Source organism: Salvelinus sp. IW2-2015, linkage group LG14 (genome assembly GCF_002910315.2).
Source record: "Salvelinus sp. IW2-2015 linkage group LG14, ASM291031v2, whole genome shotgun sequence".
NCBI classification, from domain to species: domain Eukaryota; kingdom Metazoa; phylum Chordata; class Actinopteri; order Salmoniformes; family Salmonidae; genus Salvelinus; species Salvelinus sp. IW2-2015.
This window is the reverse complement of record NC_036854.1, coordinates 34,875,419-34,893,585: the sequence shown is the minus strand read 5'-3', so window position 1 is coordinate 34,893,585 and position 18,167 is coordinate 34,875,419. Positions and strand designations below refer to the sequence as shown.

At 41.5% G+C, this 18,167-nt stretch overlaps 1 protein-coding gene across 1 annotated transcript in view; it reads left to right on the top strand.

Moving 5' to 3' along the window:
• Nucleotides 1–18,167, top strand: part of sema5a (sema domain, seven thrombospondin repeats (type 1 and type 1-like), transmembrane domain (TM) and short cytoplasmic domain, (semaphorin) 5A) — a 221,921-nt gene that overhangs the window by 109,172 nt on the left and 94,582 nt on the right. Inside the window, 5 exon segments of the mRNA XM_024000082.3 lie at nucleotides 6,542–6,640; nucleotides 11,493–11,706; nucleotides 14,298–14,542; nucleotides 14,544–14,584; nucleotides 17,210–17,345. Of these exon segments, the coding sequence (XP_023855850.1) occupies nucleotides 6,542–6,640; nucleotides 11,493–11,706; nucleotides 14,298–14,542; nucleotides 14,544–14,584; nucleotides 17,210–17,345 (735 nt within the window).

Below are 18,167 nucleotides of genomic sequence, written 5' to 3'. Positions count from 1 at the left end.
AGATTATCCTTACTGTGGGTTGTACAACAACATTTAAGATGATCTTTACTGTGGGTACAACAATGTTAGAGATATCCTTACTGTGGGTTGTACAGCAACGTTAGAGATTATCCTTACTGTGGGTTGTACAACAACGTTAGAGATTATCTTACTGTGAGTGGAACAACAACATTAGAGATGATCCTTACTGTGGGTGAACAACAACATTAGAGATGATCTTTACTTGTGGGTGGTACAACAACGTTAGAGATATCTTTACAGTGGGTGGGAACAACAACATTAGAGATGACTTTACTGTGGGTGGTACAACAACATTAGAGATTACCCTTACTGTGGGTGGTACAGCAACATTAGAGAGATCTTTACTGTGAGTGAACAACAACATTAGAGATGATCATTACTGTGGGTGGTACAACAACATTAGAGATGATCTTTACTGTGGGTTGACAGCACGTTAGAGATTATCCTTACTGTGGTGGTACACAACGTTAGAGATTATCCTTACTGTGGTGAACAACAACATTAGAGATATCCTTACTGTGGGTGGTAAAACAACATTAGAGATTACCTTACTGTGGGTGGTACAACAACAATTAGAGATGATCTTTACTGTGGGTGGTACAACAACATTAGAGATTATCCTTACGTGGGTGGTACAAACAACATTAGAGATTACCCTTACTGTGGGTGGTACAACAACATTAGAATGATCTTTACAGTGGAGTGGGTGAGCAAGACAACATTAGAGATTACCTTTTACTGTGGGTGGTACAACAACATTAGAGATGATCTTTGACTGTGGGTAGTACAACAACATTAGAGATTATCCTTACTGTGGGTGGTACAACAACATTAGAGATGATCTTTACTGTGGTGGTACAACAACATTAGAGATTATCCTTACTGTGGGTGGACAACACATTAGAGATGATCTTTTTGGTCACTGTCCAGCCAAAATGAACATTGAATGGTTTTGATGAAAATAATAAAAACTATGGGAAATGTTATTAAGAAAATGTCTGAGCCTGGAATGTCTGAAGCCGTGTGAGATGTCTGAGCCGTGTGAATGTCTGAGCCGTGTGAATGTCTGAGCCGTGTGAATGTCTGAACCAAAACCTGCCATCTTATCGTCCAACGGTTTAATAAAGGTTAAATAAAATAAAATAAAATCCTCCAACATTTCTTTTTAAGTGCCTAATTGTCCTTTCATCCACTGTATTATAAAATACAATAATTATGCATACATGTGTATAGATGATGTAATGTACCATGTTTGACCATGATTGTGTTTAGTGTCTCAACTCTATTTGAGCGGTCCACAATGTGTTTAAAAAATCTGTATTTTATATTATTGTGGAGTGATATTTAAATACACTGTTCTCACTCACAAAACACCCACACACACACACACACACACACACACACACACCACACACACACACACACACAACAACACACACACACACACACACACACACACACACACACACACACACACACACACACACACACACACACACACACACACACAACACAAACAAACAGAAGAAAGGAAACAGTGTCTGTGTATAGTCAGTTTAAATGAAAAGGTGTGTACTAAACCCACTAAATCCTACTTCAGACATAAACACACATTGTTGTCCATGAGGGGTTTCTCCAGTTTGAGTGAAGTCTAAGTTAAGTCTGAGTTATGAGTGGGTTTGTTTCATGTTGGGATGAGTGTGTTAACGGCCTCACCTCTGACTTCCCCCGACTGAAGCAGGCTCCTTTAGTGAACTCATCACAGTGCCACTCCGCCTCCTGTCAACACAAAAATACCATTAGAAACACACGATACTGGTGTTAAACTGCATTAGAAACAGACACTGAAACAGCATGGCACAATGGAAACACATAGGCATTAAATGAAGAGAACATTAAACATTGGGCAAAAAAATCTGAATTGTTCATGAACAACATTGTAAACCAACAATAAAACAGCTTTTAGAAACACTCAATAAACTGACACTTGAGCAGTAGACAACAGTTTAATAATGAACAATGACAACTTCTACAATAGCCGTTTCCTATAGGCAGGTATACACATCACATTGTTTTAAATACGGTGTAGACTATTTCCTCCAGTCTTGAGTTTGTTTGACCAGGTGTAAGTATTTGCCACTACAACCAACCTCTTTCATTTATATGGCTGTGGTTCATCGACCCACACAGAGGCTGAATGAATACATCCTACACAGCAGACCGCATCCTATCGTGTACCAGTGCACGTTAAATACGAACACTGAATCAATTAACTCGCCCACCCACAGGGCTCACTCCAGACACGAGGAGCGAGCACAGAGACGGATGACAATGTGATTTACACCAGGGGAGAAAATGAGGGATACTTAGACAGAGAGAGCAAGCACAGAACTGAATGTCAATGTGATTTACATGGAAGGAAATGTTGAGATGCTTTTCACGTTTTACTAGCAGAGAGGAATTAGGAGATAAAACTAGGCCTATCCTCTAAGGATGAGAATTCAATACACTCTGATTCCTCAACTGTAATTTCACTTCTGGTCCTCAGGGGTTTCATTGATCTCTAATGTTGTTGTACCACCCACAGTAAAGCAAGGAAGGCATGAACTTCTGTTTCAATGTAACGATCTTTACAAAAAATACATACACGTTTATCTAGGGGAGTGTTTGTGTATATAGAATAACTATCTTCAAAGTAATGACTCGGGACGTCGGGTTTGAAATGAAAGCTTCTTTTTTGTAATACTACTTGTTCACGTTACATTTAACAACTTTAGATTCTACAAAACAATAAAAGAAAGTTGCTAGCGAAAGTCAGGATAATCACTTGTCACTTGTACGTAACTGGTGTGTTCTCTCTCTAATTCCTGTCGCAAGGCATTCTGGAACTTGCAGTCAAAAGGGTAATCCAATACTAACCTGTCACGCCCTGACCGTAGAGAGCTTTTTATGTCTCTATTTTGGTTTGGTCAGGGTGTGATTTGGGTGGGCATTCTATGTTTGTTTCCCTATGTTTTTGTATTTCTTTGTTTTGGCTGGGTATGGTTCTCAATCAGGGACAGCTGTCTATCGTTGTCTCTGATTGGGAACCATACTTAGGTAGCTTTTTCCCACATGGTTTTTGTGGGTAGTTATTTTCTGTTTAGTGTTTTTCACCTTACAGGACTGTTTCGGTTTCGGTTATTCTCTTTGTTATTTTGTTATAGTGTTCAGTTTTCAATAAAAAGCATGAACACTTACCACGCTGCGCTTTGGTCCGATTCCTCTTCTTCAGACGACGAAAACCGTTACATAACCAATACAACAAAAATATGTATGTAGTTCTCTCAATCTCCAACACATGAATTCTAATACAATTACCTATGTAAATAACTGTATAGAAAATATCTTTAGATACAGCTCAATGAATTAACTGTAAACATTAACTCTGTAACCCATTAAAGTTACAACAGTGTTTTGACCAGACTTAATAGCGAGAGGGCCCACTCCAAATCAACAATTTGCAAAATAACTTTGATATTGCTTGGATAAACAGTAYGTACATTGGGTTCTGTCCCAAAATAGCATTTAAAAAGGTAGTAGGTGCACAGTTTGTTACTTTCAGGTGTGGGTAACACTTTCTGTGAAGCCCATATGCACACTGCATTATACAGCATTAGACATGCACTCGTAATGCAGTATAAGCATAGTTATAGACACACATAAAGACTCATAAAGACTCATAATATACCAATAGACATAATGCATTATAAGTATCATCATAATCACTTAGATTATGCACACACACAGACACAACTGTGATGAGTTCACTAAAGGAGCCTGCTTCAGTCAGGGCCAATCAGAAGTGAGGCTGTTAACACACTCATCCCAACATGAAACAAACCCACTCATAACTCAGACTTAACTTAGACTTCACTCAAACTGGAGAAAACCCCTCATGGACAACAATGTGTGCATTTATGTTCCCTGAAGTAGGATTTAGTGGTTTAGTACAACCTTTTCATTAAACTGACTATACACAGACACTGTTTTCCCTTTCTTCTGTTTGTTTGTTTTGTGTGTGTGTGTGTGTGTGTGTGTGTTGTGTGTGGTGTGGTGTGGTGTTGTGTGTGTGTGTGTGTGTGTGTGTGTTGTGTGTGTGTGTGTGTGTGTGTGTGTGTGTGGTGTGTGTGTGTGTGGTGTGTGTGGTGTGTGTGTGTGTGTGTGTGTGTGTGGTGGTTTTCCTGCATACCCTCCTCCAAATAACATGCTTTATAACTGAATGTGACCTGTGCTGAACTGCAGGGCCCCGTGGGTATTTCAGTTTTTTGGTTTGAAGTCTGAGAGATTTGCCTGTGTGTTTATCCCTCTGTGAAAGGTGGTTAGAGGCCTATAACACATACAACATACACACACACACAACACATAATAGGTGTGCAGGGACTGCCAGTGTATGATTGTCATTCTGAATTACAGACTAAGCTACCTAGTCCTAAGGAATTGTTTTTTCTTGTTGTTACTTCTGAAGATACATTCAGTAATGTACAGAACACTAAGAATAGCATTAAAGACATCCTTCTCTGAGAATAGCATTAAAGACATCCTTCTCTGCTATTTTTTTTTTCTCTCTCTTTCTCTCTCTTCTCTCTCCTCTCTCACCTCTCCACTCTCTCCCCTCTCCCTCTCTCGCCCTCTCCCTCTCTCGCCTCGTCCTCTCGCCCTCTCACTCTCCTCCTTCGCCCTCTCTCGCCCTCTCCCCTCTCTCGCCCTCTCCCTCTCTCACCTCTCTCCCTCTCTCGCCCTCTCCCTCTCTCGTCCCTCTCACTCTCTCACTCTCTCCCTCTCTCGCCCTCTCACTCTCTTGCCCTCTCACTCTGTCTCTTCATCTCTCCCTTTTACTTGGCAGAGTTGGGGGTTTTATTACTTATTCCGCCGCACAGCATATACCGTAACTTAAGTTATTTTCACAGATACGGTGTCTCCGCCTTGAGTGAATTTACAAGTGATTGTGCTCTTTAAAGCCGGTGTCTGCCTCTCTGTACCGCCTTTGATTTATTTCCACTAGGAGAAGAAAAGGGACTTAAATTGACTTGACGGGAGTCGATCGGCAGCTCTGTCTGGTTTGTCATTCGAGAGCCGTGCATAACTGTCTCCGTGTTACTATAAGGAGCCTGAACGTTTGTCAGGAAGTTTTCAACACTGTGACACAAGACACACATTAAAATCAGCTTCTTATTTGCTGGGGGAATATACACAGGCAGCCACACTACAAAAGGCAGACACACACACACACACACAGCGAGATACACAAACACACAGCGAGAGAGACACACACATATACAATGTGCTTAGTACAGGAAAATGAATCGTTTTACGAGTTAACCTCCATCTTGATAGGGGGAAATAAAATATRCCCGACTTCTACCCCTCCCACAGACACACATATACTGCTCCCACTAACCCTTCAGCGGTCCCTTGTAACACTCCTAAATCAGGCACCACTGATAGAGAGAGAGGTGGAGGAGAGAGCGAGCGAGCGTGAAAGCGAGAGAAAGGAGAAAGAGAAAGGGAGATAGAAGAGCGAGAAAGAGAGGAAAAAAGAGAGTCAGAAAGGGGCTCCGGGCATCTCTAGTACACCAGACTGATTTACTGGCCCTAAATCTGAACGAGGGCCCTCAGAACCACAAGCCCCAGGTCCCTTCAGACGGACTCAGGGGAACTTACCATACACATGGTTTATTTTAAGACTCCAGTCAGACAATGCAAAAACACACATCCACCATGTTCTGACAAGACTTCTCACTGCTAGCATCGTGTCAGTGTTGTGTGTTTTTAACAAAGTCCCCTGACAGACTGAGCAGTGTGAATAGTGTTGGGGGAAACAGAGGTCGTGTTGTTACACTGTTTCAATCAATCACATTTTATTCATTTTTTATTTGTATAGCACTTTTCAACCCGGGCTTAAAGCTAACCCCCAAAGGATTAGCCAAGGCAACAGAGGCAAAGAAAAACTCCCAATACAGATGTAGGATCTTCATTTGATCACCCTGTTGCAGGATAACTTTCCTGCAGTGCAGGACATTTAAAACATGAGGTTTAAAAAGGCTTCTGAAGTTTGTAATTTCCACTTTGAAATTTTAGACTTGATTTTCCCTTGCAAAAAATTTATCAATCCCTACATTTCCTGTTGCTGCAGGATTATTTTCCTACTGTAGCAAACTGGCTYRAATTAAGATCYTACATCTGTAGGTACTCTAGGGCTGCAGCTTCATTATTCAGAGTTAGTGCAATGTTTGGATGTGACTGGCTAATATTTACACMTATACTTTCTTATCTTGCATATGTGATTATTTGTATTATATGTAATCTTTGTGTTTAAAAAAAATCTTCTTCTACCTTTTTTGAGCTCTCGTTGAAGAGAAATTCCAATGTATGTACTTACAAATGGTAAATACTTGAAACTTGGTTAAGGTGTTTATTCCTGTGTTTGTGTCATTCTATTAGTGCTAATGTTAGCTGTGCTGTTCTGTCCTCTCCACAGGAGGAGTGTCAGAATTACATCAGAGTGCTGCTGGTGAATGGAGATAGACTGTTCACCTGTGGAACCAATGCTTTCACACCCATCTGCACCAACCGCACTGTAAGAATCTAATCATGTCTCTTCTATCCTCTCCTCTCCTTTTTTCTTCTCTCCTCTACTTTACTTTCTTATCTGCAACTATCTTCTCTTTTCCTCTCTTCTACTGCTCTATGCTCCTCTACTTCTAGTTCTACTCCACCTACTGTATATAAACCTGCAGTTTAACCTGAGGGAAGTGTGTGGGCTGTTGGTTATATTATATGGTGTGTAGGTGGAGGGAAGGACGATGTTTTTATTTAATTTTTTAATTTTGTTAGCAGCAAATGCAAAGGTCACCGTCTCATAACGACTAATCCGTCAGAAATACATATAGTATAAATGTCAAAACATTATTACGATGGTATTTCATCAGCCCTGTTATAGGAGAACACATATTTACTCTGAGTGGGTCTGCTAATATAAAAGATAAGTGCTGCATAGCTATAGGGAGAGCGAGAGAGACAAAAAGAAGGGATTGAGTGTGACAGAGAGGGAGAGAGAGGGGGGGATCGGGAAAGGGAAAGAGAGAAGGATCGAGTGTGACAAAGGAAAGGAGAGAGTGGGGGGGATCAGGCGAGAGGGAGAAAGAAAGGGATCAAGAGCGACAGAGAGGTAGAGAGAGGGCAGGATAGGGAGAGAGGAAGAGAGAGAGGCATCGCGCAGGAGGGAGAGAGGTGGAGGGAGAGAGAGATCGCGAGGGAGGGAGAGAGAGATCGCGAGGGAGGGAGAGAGGGATTGAGTGCGACAGAGGGAAAGGGAGAGAGAGGGATGAGTGTGACAGAGAGGGAGAGAGAGAGAGATCGAGAGGGAGGGAGAGAGAGAGGGTGATTGAGTGTGAGGTAGGGGGGAGGGAGAGTGGAGATCGCGAGGGAGGGAGAGAGGGATTAAGTGCGACAGAGGGAAAGGGAGAGAGAGGGATCGAGTGTGACAGAGAGGGAGAGAGAGAGAGATCGAGAGGGAGGGAGGAGAGAGAGAGGGGGATTGAGTGTGAGGTAGGGAGGGAGGGAGAGTGAGATCGCGAGGGAGGGAGGGGGAGAGAGAGAGAGGTATTGGGTGCGACAGAGAAGGAGATTGAGAGGGAGGGAGAGCGACAAAGAAGGAGGGAAAGAGAGAGAAAGATTCCAAGGGAGGTAGAGAGAGAGAGGAGAAGGAAATAAATATGCATTTAGTTATCATAATGTGTGTACATAACCACAGATTAATATCCCGTTAATGACCAATTCACTGTCTTTACAGGCATTTACTGAAATTAATTCTGTCCAAATGTCCTCATTCATGACAATATATTAATTAATTTCAAGACCTTATCCATATTTATGGCCTTGAATGGCAGGATTATTTTTGCCCACTATGGATTTGTCAGAAATTAGAGAATGCAATCCTCTAGTCATGCAATTGATAATGGCGATGATGATATTGTTACTGATAATGATGATGATGGTGATGATGATGATGTGATGATGTGATGATGATGATGAGTGTGATGATGAGTATGATGATGAGTGTGATAATGATGAGTAGGAGGATGATGAGGATGAGAATGAGTATGATGAGGAGGATGAAGATGAGAATGAGTATAATGATGAGTACGATGAGTATGGTGGTCATGATGATGAGGATGGTGATGATGATGATGATTTTGATAATGATAATGATGATGAGTAAAATGATGATGATTATATAGAGCTTATTATTGCAGACCCTATGTCCTCTTTGCTGCCCTGTAGACAGCTATGAATCATCAGGCACCTGCTTGGCTGTCTCTTTCTGTGTCTGATCACATTTATGAGACGGCTGCAAGGAAGTGTAACATGGCAACTGACCAGGAAGGAAGGGAGAGAAAGAGAGATGATCTGAAAGCCAAGTCAACAGCACTGAGTGTGTCTCAAATGATTGGCTATTAGAGGTGTGAAAGTGACCCGTCTCCCCAGCCTGTGCTCCCAACCACAGCTGCTGTGTGTCCTGAAGAGAGAACTCATTCACTCCATTGCTTTAATATGCATGATAGATGCAGCCTCTATCTATACTCTATCCCCATTCCACCCGTCTTACAGACCCAGCTCGACCCAAACACTTCCCTCAACACACAGAATGAGCTCCATCAATACCCCCTTTCATCGCAGACTTCAGACACAGTGACACTTGTTGGGTCAAGCCGGTGTCAGACCGGAGGCCCGGAGCGGAGGTAGTTTGTGTTGACGGAACCAACAGTGGTCCAAATCAACCCACTCTAATAAATCTATACAAAGTGACCTGCTCTTAGGCTGTTTTATTAATGAGCATCACGTACTTTAAGGAAGTGGAAAGTCCATCTCTCATTGATTAACCTGAAACTCAAGCCAGCATTAGAGAGAAGCTTCAGTGTGTCAGTTGGACAAAGCTTGTGTTCTGTATGGTWAGAAATTCCTGTGCTGATGATCTTCTGCACGTCAGGCAGGATGTGCAGTTAAGAACACACCTGGGTCGATGTGAGTAATGTGTAGCGTTGCCTCATAGCTTAATGCGATGGTTAGTGGGGGGGAAAGAAACTATAGCGGCCCTAAAATTGACCATTGCAGAACACCATTTGGGGAATTAGTAAGTTTTTAAAGTTTATGGGAAGGGTTTCCATTGAAACAAAGATACATTTCTACAACAGTATGTGGTTAACCATAAATGGGAAGAACGGAATGATGGTTTATATAAATGTATAAAAATACCTCACGGTTTAGATTGATAGGAATGGAGGTGGAGCCTTGCCCTAAGCATCTCTCCTTCACGGTTACACCATGAGTTAAAATGTCATATTAGCAAAGAAAACACTGTGTACATTCCAGCTCTTAAACATATCCAAGGCTTTTGCCTCAGTTTATGTTGTGTGGGTTTTTATTGGGAACAAGTGCACTGTCTTAGGGCCAAGTGTAGGTCGTACTGTAGAGTATTTTTAAACACGGAGAGCTGGATTTGGCCTCGCTTTCAAAGGCAGACAAACCAAACGTCTGAGCTCTGAGCTTCGCATGGAGCTGCTTGTGAAAACGGAGAGGCTTTCCCTAAGTCACTGATGTGGTTTAATAATGCTTTATCAAGGAAAACAGATGTATGTCCGCTATTCATCAGAACAACCAAACCAGGAGGAATAAAAAGTGCATGAACTTCTCCAGGAAGTACAGTGAAGATGGAGGTTTTCTATGAGCATCGGTCCTGTCCAGATGTTGTGTTCTTGTTCTTAGAGTGTGGTTTTGGATATAGGTTAAGCTGATTATAAAAGGCTGTGGGAAGAGTCATATTCTTGCCTAAAAAGATGCTATAGCTAATTACCAGCAATACCCACCCACATATATATGGCCATAAGAGCTCTGTGCTGGGAACTGCGTAGGTAGACTGTAGGTTGCCTCTATTTTACCTCGATTGATTCTTCAGGGATTGGTTTTRTATCCAAACTTGATAGCTAAAGGTAGGATTTTAGCAGTAACAGTAACAATAAGAGACAGGTTTCTTCCTAGAGGAGAAACAGCAGTTTCACAGGCATTATTGTTTATTGTTCCATATCCTTCTTTCTAATCTGAGTTCTGTCCAAATGAAGAGTTTATTTCCCAAACACTATCCACCAATTTTTCACATTTGTGTTTTTTCATCAAAAATTATTGCTTATGGGTAGCTTCATGTGTGTGTAAAATATTACTGTTCTCAGATTTGTTTGCAAAACGATATATGTCCATTGTTTGGCTGGAATGGAATGTTCGTATCCTGTTTATTTGACTGTGATATGTGGTTGTCTCACCTAGCTATCTTAAGATGAATGCACTTACTATAAGTCTCTCTGGAAAAGAACATCTGCTAAATGACTAAAATGTCAAATGTAAATGTTTTACATTACAGATCTCATATTACTGTATTGCATTTTTTTTATATTGATGTCACAAATGTACAGTATCATTTCTAAATGTCTTTATAAAAAATGTAGTTATTTGTTGCATTTGACTGTTTAATAAGGATCGGACCTTTTTTTCAATTTTCACCTAAAATGACATACCCAAATCTAACTGCCTATAGCTCAGGCATTAAAGCAAGGATATGCATATTCTTGATACCATTTGAAAGGAAACACTTTGATGTTTGTGAAAATGTGAAATGAATGTAGGAGAACATAGCACATTAGATCTGGTACAAAAAAAAATAACATTTTTAAAATATTTTTGTTTGTACCATCATCTTTGAAATGCAAGAGAAAGGCCATAATGTATTATTCCAGCCCAGGCGCAATTTAGATTTTGGCCACTAGATGGTGGCAGTGTATGTGCAACGTTTTAGACTAACCCAATGAACCATTGCATTTCTGTTCAAAATGTTCCGTCAAGACTGCCCAAATGTGCCTAATTGGTTTATTAATAACTGTTCAAGTTCATAACTGTGCACTCTCCTCAAACAATAGCATGGTATTMTTTCACTGTAATAGCTACTGTAAATTGGACAGTGCAGTTCGATTAACAAGATTTTAAGCTTTCTGCCAATATCAGATATGTCCATGTCCTGCGAAATGTTCTTGTTATTTACAGCCTCATGCTAATCGCATTAGCCTATGTTAGTTCAACTGTCCCGTGGGGGACCCACCAATCCTGAAGAAGTTTTAAAACCTACTATAGCAGTACTAGTTATTTCTCTGAGAGTGAGGCGGCTATATAGCATTTAGCAAAAAAAAATATTTGTCTCTCTGAATTGAAACCACCAAGGAGAGGGGAGTTAAAAATCATGTGATGTGTGCTCACACTCCCTCTCTCTCCACTCCTGCTTGTGTGCATTATAAACACATTAATCCTCTCCCCTCTCCCTCCTCCTGCCCCTCATCTCCTCCCCCTCTCCCCCCTCTCCACCCTCTCTCCCCCGCCCCCTCTAGCTGACCAACCTGACAGAGATCCATGACCAGATCAGTGGGATGGCCCGTTGTCCCTACAACCCTCTCCATAACTCCACAGCCCTGATCACCTCCAGCGGGGAGCTCTATGCTGCCACCGCCATGGACTTCTCTGGCAGAGACCCAGCTATCTACCGCAGTCTGGGGGGGCTGCCGCCTCTACGCACTGCACAGTACAACTCCAAATGGCTCAATGGTAGGATGTGGTAGAGGTAAGGGTAGTAGGGGTAGAGAAGCAAGCGGTAGGAGATAGGCGGCTGCTGCCAATAATGCACTGCTTAGTACAACTCCAAATGGCTCAATGGTAGGCTGGGAAATGGAAGGTGGTAAAGGGGCAGGGGGATAAGCAGTAAAGGTATAGAGAGGAGGAAAAGTAGTTCATATAGAAGGAGAAAAGGGGTGGATGAGGGGGAAAGGGTAGAAGTAAGGTAGTGTTGTTTACAGGAAGTGTCAAAATGTCAGTGATACGGATGTCTGTCACTGACATGCAGTGTATTGATGACAAAGAACATATCCACACTTTTTAGCTTCTTTTACAATATATATACAGTATATATATATTTTTTGAAATATTTTGTTCTTTCCTTTTGAAGGATATAAAAGTGACATTTCCATCTGGTACTGAAACAATGAAATCAGTGTGTCGTTCTGAAGAGCTCAGTGGATCGCAGTTCAACAGCACATCCCACCTGGAACAGGGCTGCTGATTGAATACGCTGCTTCAGTCGTTCACTTGCTCTAAAAGAGCAGGTCAATCGCTATCTTGTCAGGATTTTATCTGATTCACATTAAAGCCAGATTGAAAAAATAAATTAAAAGCCACCACATACATAGCGCCGCGACAACCTTTGAGAAAAGGTTTAATAACTAATTTTATGGCAAATTGATTTTTTTGTCTCTTTTCTCATGTGATGCTGTGCAAAGGTGCAGAGGAGAGGAGGGGTTGAAAGAGCAAACAAGGGGAAAAAACTCTTTCATTTAAAAGTGAATTAAATCACTGTCAGAGAGGATAAAGCGTGCGGTTAAGGTCCAATAATGTCATACATAAAAATGAACAGCTCATCAATGAGTGCTCTAGGAAGGTCAGCAGTTTTAGATGGGTTGACAACTATTACACTACACCAGTGTTTTGGTCATACCTCATCCTAACCTTTAGGGGTTCCCTCGATAAATAATTAATTTTGAAACACAAAGTCATTAATAACAATGCCATCATTTATTAAGACTAATCACCTCAACCTCACATTCCTATGGACCCCTAGTCAATCACTCAGAACTCATTGTCATATACAGTGCATTCGGAAAGTATTCAGACCCATTGACTTTTYCCACATTTTGTTACAGCCTTATTCAAAAATAATTTTCCTCATTAATCTACGCACGATACTCCATAATGACAAAGTGAAAACAGATTTTTTGAAAATTAATTTAAAAAAAAACAGAAATAGCTTATTTACATAAGTATTCAGACCCTTTGCTATAAGACTTGAAATTGAGCTCAGGTGCATCCTGTTTCCATTGATCATCCTGTTTCTGCGACTTGATTGGAGTCCACCTGTGGTAAATTCAAGTGATTGGACATGATTTGGAAAAGCACAAATGTCAGAGCAAAAACCAAGCGATGAGGTCGAAGAAATTGTCCGTAGAGCTCTGAGACAGGATTGTGTCGAAGCACAGATCTGGGGAAGGGTACCAAAAATGTCTGCAGCGTTGAAGGTCCCCAAGAACACAGTGGCCTCCATCATTCTTAAATGGAAGACRTTTGGAACCACCAAGAATCTTCCTAGAGCTGGCAGCCTGGCCAAAATGAGTAATCGGGGGAGAAGGGCCTTGGTCAGGGAAGTGACCAAGAACCTGATGGTCACTCTGACATAGCTCTTCTGTGGAGATGGGAGAACCTTCCAGAAGGACAACCATCTCTGCAGCACTCCATCAATCAGGCCATTATGGTAGAGTGGCCAGACGGATGCCACTCCTCAGTAAAAGGCACATGTCCGCCCGCTTGGAGTTTGCCAAAAGGCACCTAAATACTCTCAGACCATGAGAAACAAGATTCTCTGGTCAGATGAAACCAAGGTTGAACTCTTRGCTTGAAAACCAAGCGTCAAATCTGGAGGAAATCTGGCACCATCCCTATAGTGAAGCATGGCGCTGGCAACATCATGCTGTGGCGATGTTTTTCAGCAACAGGGACTGGGAGACTAGTCAGGATCGAGGGAAAGATGAACGGAGCCAAGTACAGACATACTTGATGAAAACCTGCTCCAGTGCACTCAGGACCTCAGACTGGGGAGAAGGTAAACCTTTCAACACGACAACAACCCTAAGCACACAGCCAAAACAACACAGGAGTGGCTTCGGGAAAAGTCTCTGAATGTTTTTGAGTGGCCCAGCCAGAGCCCGGACTTGAACCCGATCGAACATCTCTGGAGAGACCTGAAAATAGCTGTAAAGCGACACTCCCCATCCAACCTGACAGAGCTTGAGTGGATCTGCAGAGAAGAATGGGAGAAACTCCCCAAATACAGGTGTGCCAAGCTTGTAGCGTCATTATGGGGTAGTGTGTAGATTGATGAGGGAAAAAAACAATTTAATCMATTTTAGAATAATGCTGTAACGTAACAAAATGTAGAAAAMGTCAAGTGGTCTGAATAGTTTGTCTCCTCCTTTAACAGAACCTAACTTTGTCTCCTCCTTTAACAGAACCTAACTTTGTCTCCTCCTACAACAGAACCTAACTTTGTCCCCTCCTACAACAGAACCTAACTTTGTGTCCTCATTCAACAGAACCTAACTTTGTCTCCTCCTATGACATTGGGAACTTCACCTACTTCTTCTTCCGAGAGAATGCGGTGGAACATGACTGCGGTCGGACCGTGTTCTCTCGCGCTGCCCGGGTCTGTAAGAACGACATTGGGGGCCGCTTCCTATTGGAGGACACCTGGACCACGTTCATGAAGGCGCGGTTGAACTGCTCTCGACCAGGAGAGATACCGTTCAACTATAATGAACTACAGGGGACGTTCTACCTGCCCAGAGCATAGAACTGCTCTATGGATCTTCACTACTAATGTGTAAGTGTGAGACGCATACTATACACACACACACACACACACACACACACACACACCACACACACACACACACACACACACACACACACACACACACACACACACACACACACACACACACACACACACACACACACCACACACACCACACACACACACACACACACACACACACAGAGGATATTCTGCCTGTATTATTAAGCAATGATGCCCGAGGGGGTATGGTATATGGCCAATATACCACGGCTAAGGGCTATTCGTACAGTAAAAATAAATGGTTTGTCATACCTGTCTGATATACCACAGCTGTCAGCCAATCAGCATTCAGCGCTTGAACCACCCAGTTTATAATGTATGATAAACCTTGAAGTTGCCAAAATACTGAAGTATACTTCAGGCACAGCTTAAAATGAACAGTCATGTTATACATACTATCGTCATTCACACACGTTTAGTTTCACAGTTTGACTTTAAACTCATTTCTTTAATTTTCAATTTTCTCACCTCTTAGAAGAGACATGCTTTTGTGGAAAGTGACAGTTTGAAAAGTCAAAGCTATCCGTCAGGCCCGATCCATACACTTAGCCACAGAGGCAGAACATCTTAATTGAAGCCTGGTGTTAAATTTATAGTCACCTTACACCATCASTCACAGTAGGATCTGAGTCTGTGTTATAGACACTAACTGGTAGGGACAGATGTGTAGGTATATTTAGAGGACAAAAACACAGACTGGACATTAACAGTCAGCAGACAAAATCCTAACCATATACAGTTCCTTCAGAAAGTATTCACACTCCTTGACTTTTTCCACATTCTAGCCTACACACAATACCCCATAATGTAAAGTGGAATTCTGTTTTAATTTTTTTCTCCAAATTAAGTAAAAATGAAAGCTGAAATGTCTTGAGTAAATAAGAATTCAACCCCTTTGTTATSGCAAGCCTAAATAAGTACAGGAGTAAAAACAAAAAGTCACATAACAAGTCACATAGTAAGTTGCATTGACTCACTCTGTGTGYAATTTTAGCGTTTAACATGATTTCTGTACCCCACACTTACAATTATCTGTAAGGTCGGTCAGTCGAGCTGTAAATTTCAAACACAGATTCAACCTCAAAGACCAGGGAGGTTTTCCAAWGCCTCGCAAAAAAATAACCTATTGGTAGATGGGTAAAATAAATKAAAAAGCAGACATTGTATATCCCTTTGAGCATGGTTGCCACGAATCCCGGTTTTGTTTTGGGCTATTTAAACCCGGTAGGCCCGCCGGCTTTTGTGCGGYCTTGTTTTTCTGTTCRTGGTGTGTGGATTATTGTGGATTCCGTTTTCCTGGACAGTTTCGTCCTATTTGTTGGACTGGGTATTTTATGYGCCCTTGTGTTTGGCGTGACCGTTACTCTGTTCTTGGAATAAAGATCCACGTTTTGAACTACCCTGCTCTCTGCGCCTGACTCCTCCACCCACTACTCCTAGAAGCCATTACAATGGTGAAGTTATTAATTACCTTTTGGATGGTGTATCAATACACCCAGTCACTACAAAGATCCAGACGTCCTTCCTAAATCATTTGCCGGAGAGGAAGGAAACCGCTCAGGGATTTCACCATGAGGCCAATGGTGAATTTAAACAGTTACAGAGTTTAATGGCTGTGATAGGAGAAAACTGAGGATGGATCAACAACATTGTASTTACTCCACAATACTAACCTAACTGACAGAGTGAAAAGAAGGAAGCCTGTACAGAATAAAAATATTCCAAAACATGCATCCTGTTTGCAACAATGCACTGAAGTAATACTGCAAAAAATGTGGCAAAAAATGTGGCAAAGCAATTAACCTTTATCCTGACTTCAAAGTGTTTTGTTTGGGGCAAATCCAATACAACAYATTACTGAGTACCACTGTCCATATTTTCAAGCATAGTGGTGGCTGCATCATGTTATGGGTATGCTTGTAATCATTACGGGGAGTTTTTCAGGATAAAAAACCCCAGAATGGAGCTAAGCACAGGCAAAATCCTAGAGGAAAACCTGGTTCCGTCTGCTTTCCACCAGACACTGGAAGATGAATTCACCTTTCAGCAGGACAATAACCTAAAACACAAGGCCGAATCTATACTRGAGTTGCTTACCAAGAAGACAATGAAAGTTYCTGAGTCTCACAGTTRCAGTTGTGACTTAAATCTGCTTGAAAATCTTTGGTAAGACCTTAAAATGATTGTCTAGCGATGATCAACTACCAATTTGACAGASCTTGAAGAATTTAGAAAATAATCATTGCCAAATATTGTACAATCCAGGTGTGCAAAGCTCTTAGAGTCTTACCAAGACTCACAGCTGTAATCACTGCCAAAGGTGATTCTAACATGTATTGACTTGAATCAAGATATATTATTGTTTTATTTCAAGATATATTATTGTTTTATTTTTTATATTTATTTTTTCAAATGTAATGTCAAAGTGAAAGAAAATCCACTTTGACATTATAGAGTATTTTGTATAGATAGTTGACAAAAAATGACAACTAAAAAATGTTAATCCCACTTCCTAATACAACAAAATGTGGGAAAAGTCAAGTGGTGTGAATACTTTCTGAAGGCACTATCCCTCTCTTCCCCCTTCAGGAACAGCATAGCAGCGTCTGCGGTGTGTGCCTWCAACCTCAGTGCCATCACCCAGGTGTTTGGAGGTCCCTTCAAGTACCAGGAGAACTCTCGCTCCGCCTGGCTACCCTACCCTAACCCTAACCCTGACTTCCAGGTAAATACTCACCTACCCCAACCCGAAAGACTGGTTTGCAGTCGGTCGATCAACATGTCTGTAGACAGTTGTCGCAGTGACATCGTTACCATTCTATTATCATCAGACATCAAACTTATCGTCTTCGTTATGAAAAAGTTTAAATACAAAAYGACAGCCTCTGCATGGCATTTTTATTAGATTTTTTATTTCACCTTTATTTAACCAGGTAGGCCAATTGAGAACAAGTTCTCATTTACATCTGCGACCTGGCCAAGATAAAGCAAAGCAGCGCGACAAAAACAACACAGAGTTACACATGGGATAAACAAACGTACAGTCAATAATGCAATAGAAAAATCTGTATASAGTGTGTGCAAATTAAGTAAGGAGGTAAGGCAATAAATAGGCCAATAGTGGAGAAGTAATTACAATTTAGCAATTTACACTGGAGTGATATGTGCAGATGAGGATGTGCAAGTAGAAATACTGGTGTACAAAAGAGCAGAAAAACAAAAACAAATATGGGGATGAGGTAGGTAGTTGATTGGATGGATGGGCTATTTACAGATGGGCTGTGTACAGCTGCAGCGATCGGTAAGCTGCTCTGACAGCTGACGCTTAAAGTTAGTGAGGTAGATATGAGTCTCCAACTTCAGTAATTTTTGCAATTCGTTCCTGTCATTGGCAGCAGAGAACTGTAAGGAAAGGCGGCCAAAGTAGGTGTTGGCTTTGGGGATGACCAGTGAAATATACAGTGGGGCAAAAAAGTATTTTGTCAGCCACCAATTGTGCAAGTTCTCCCGCTTAAAAAGATGAGAGAGGCCTGTAATTTTCATCATA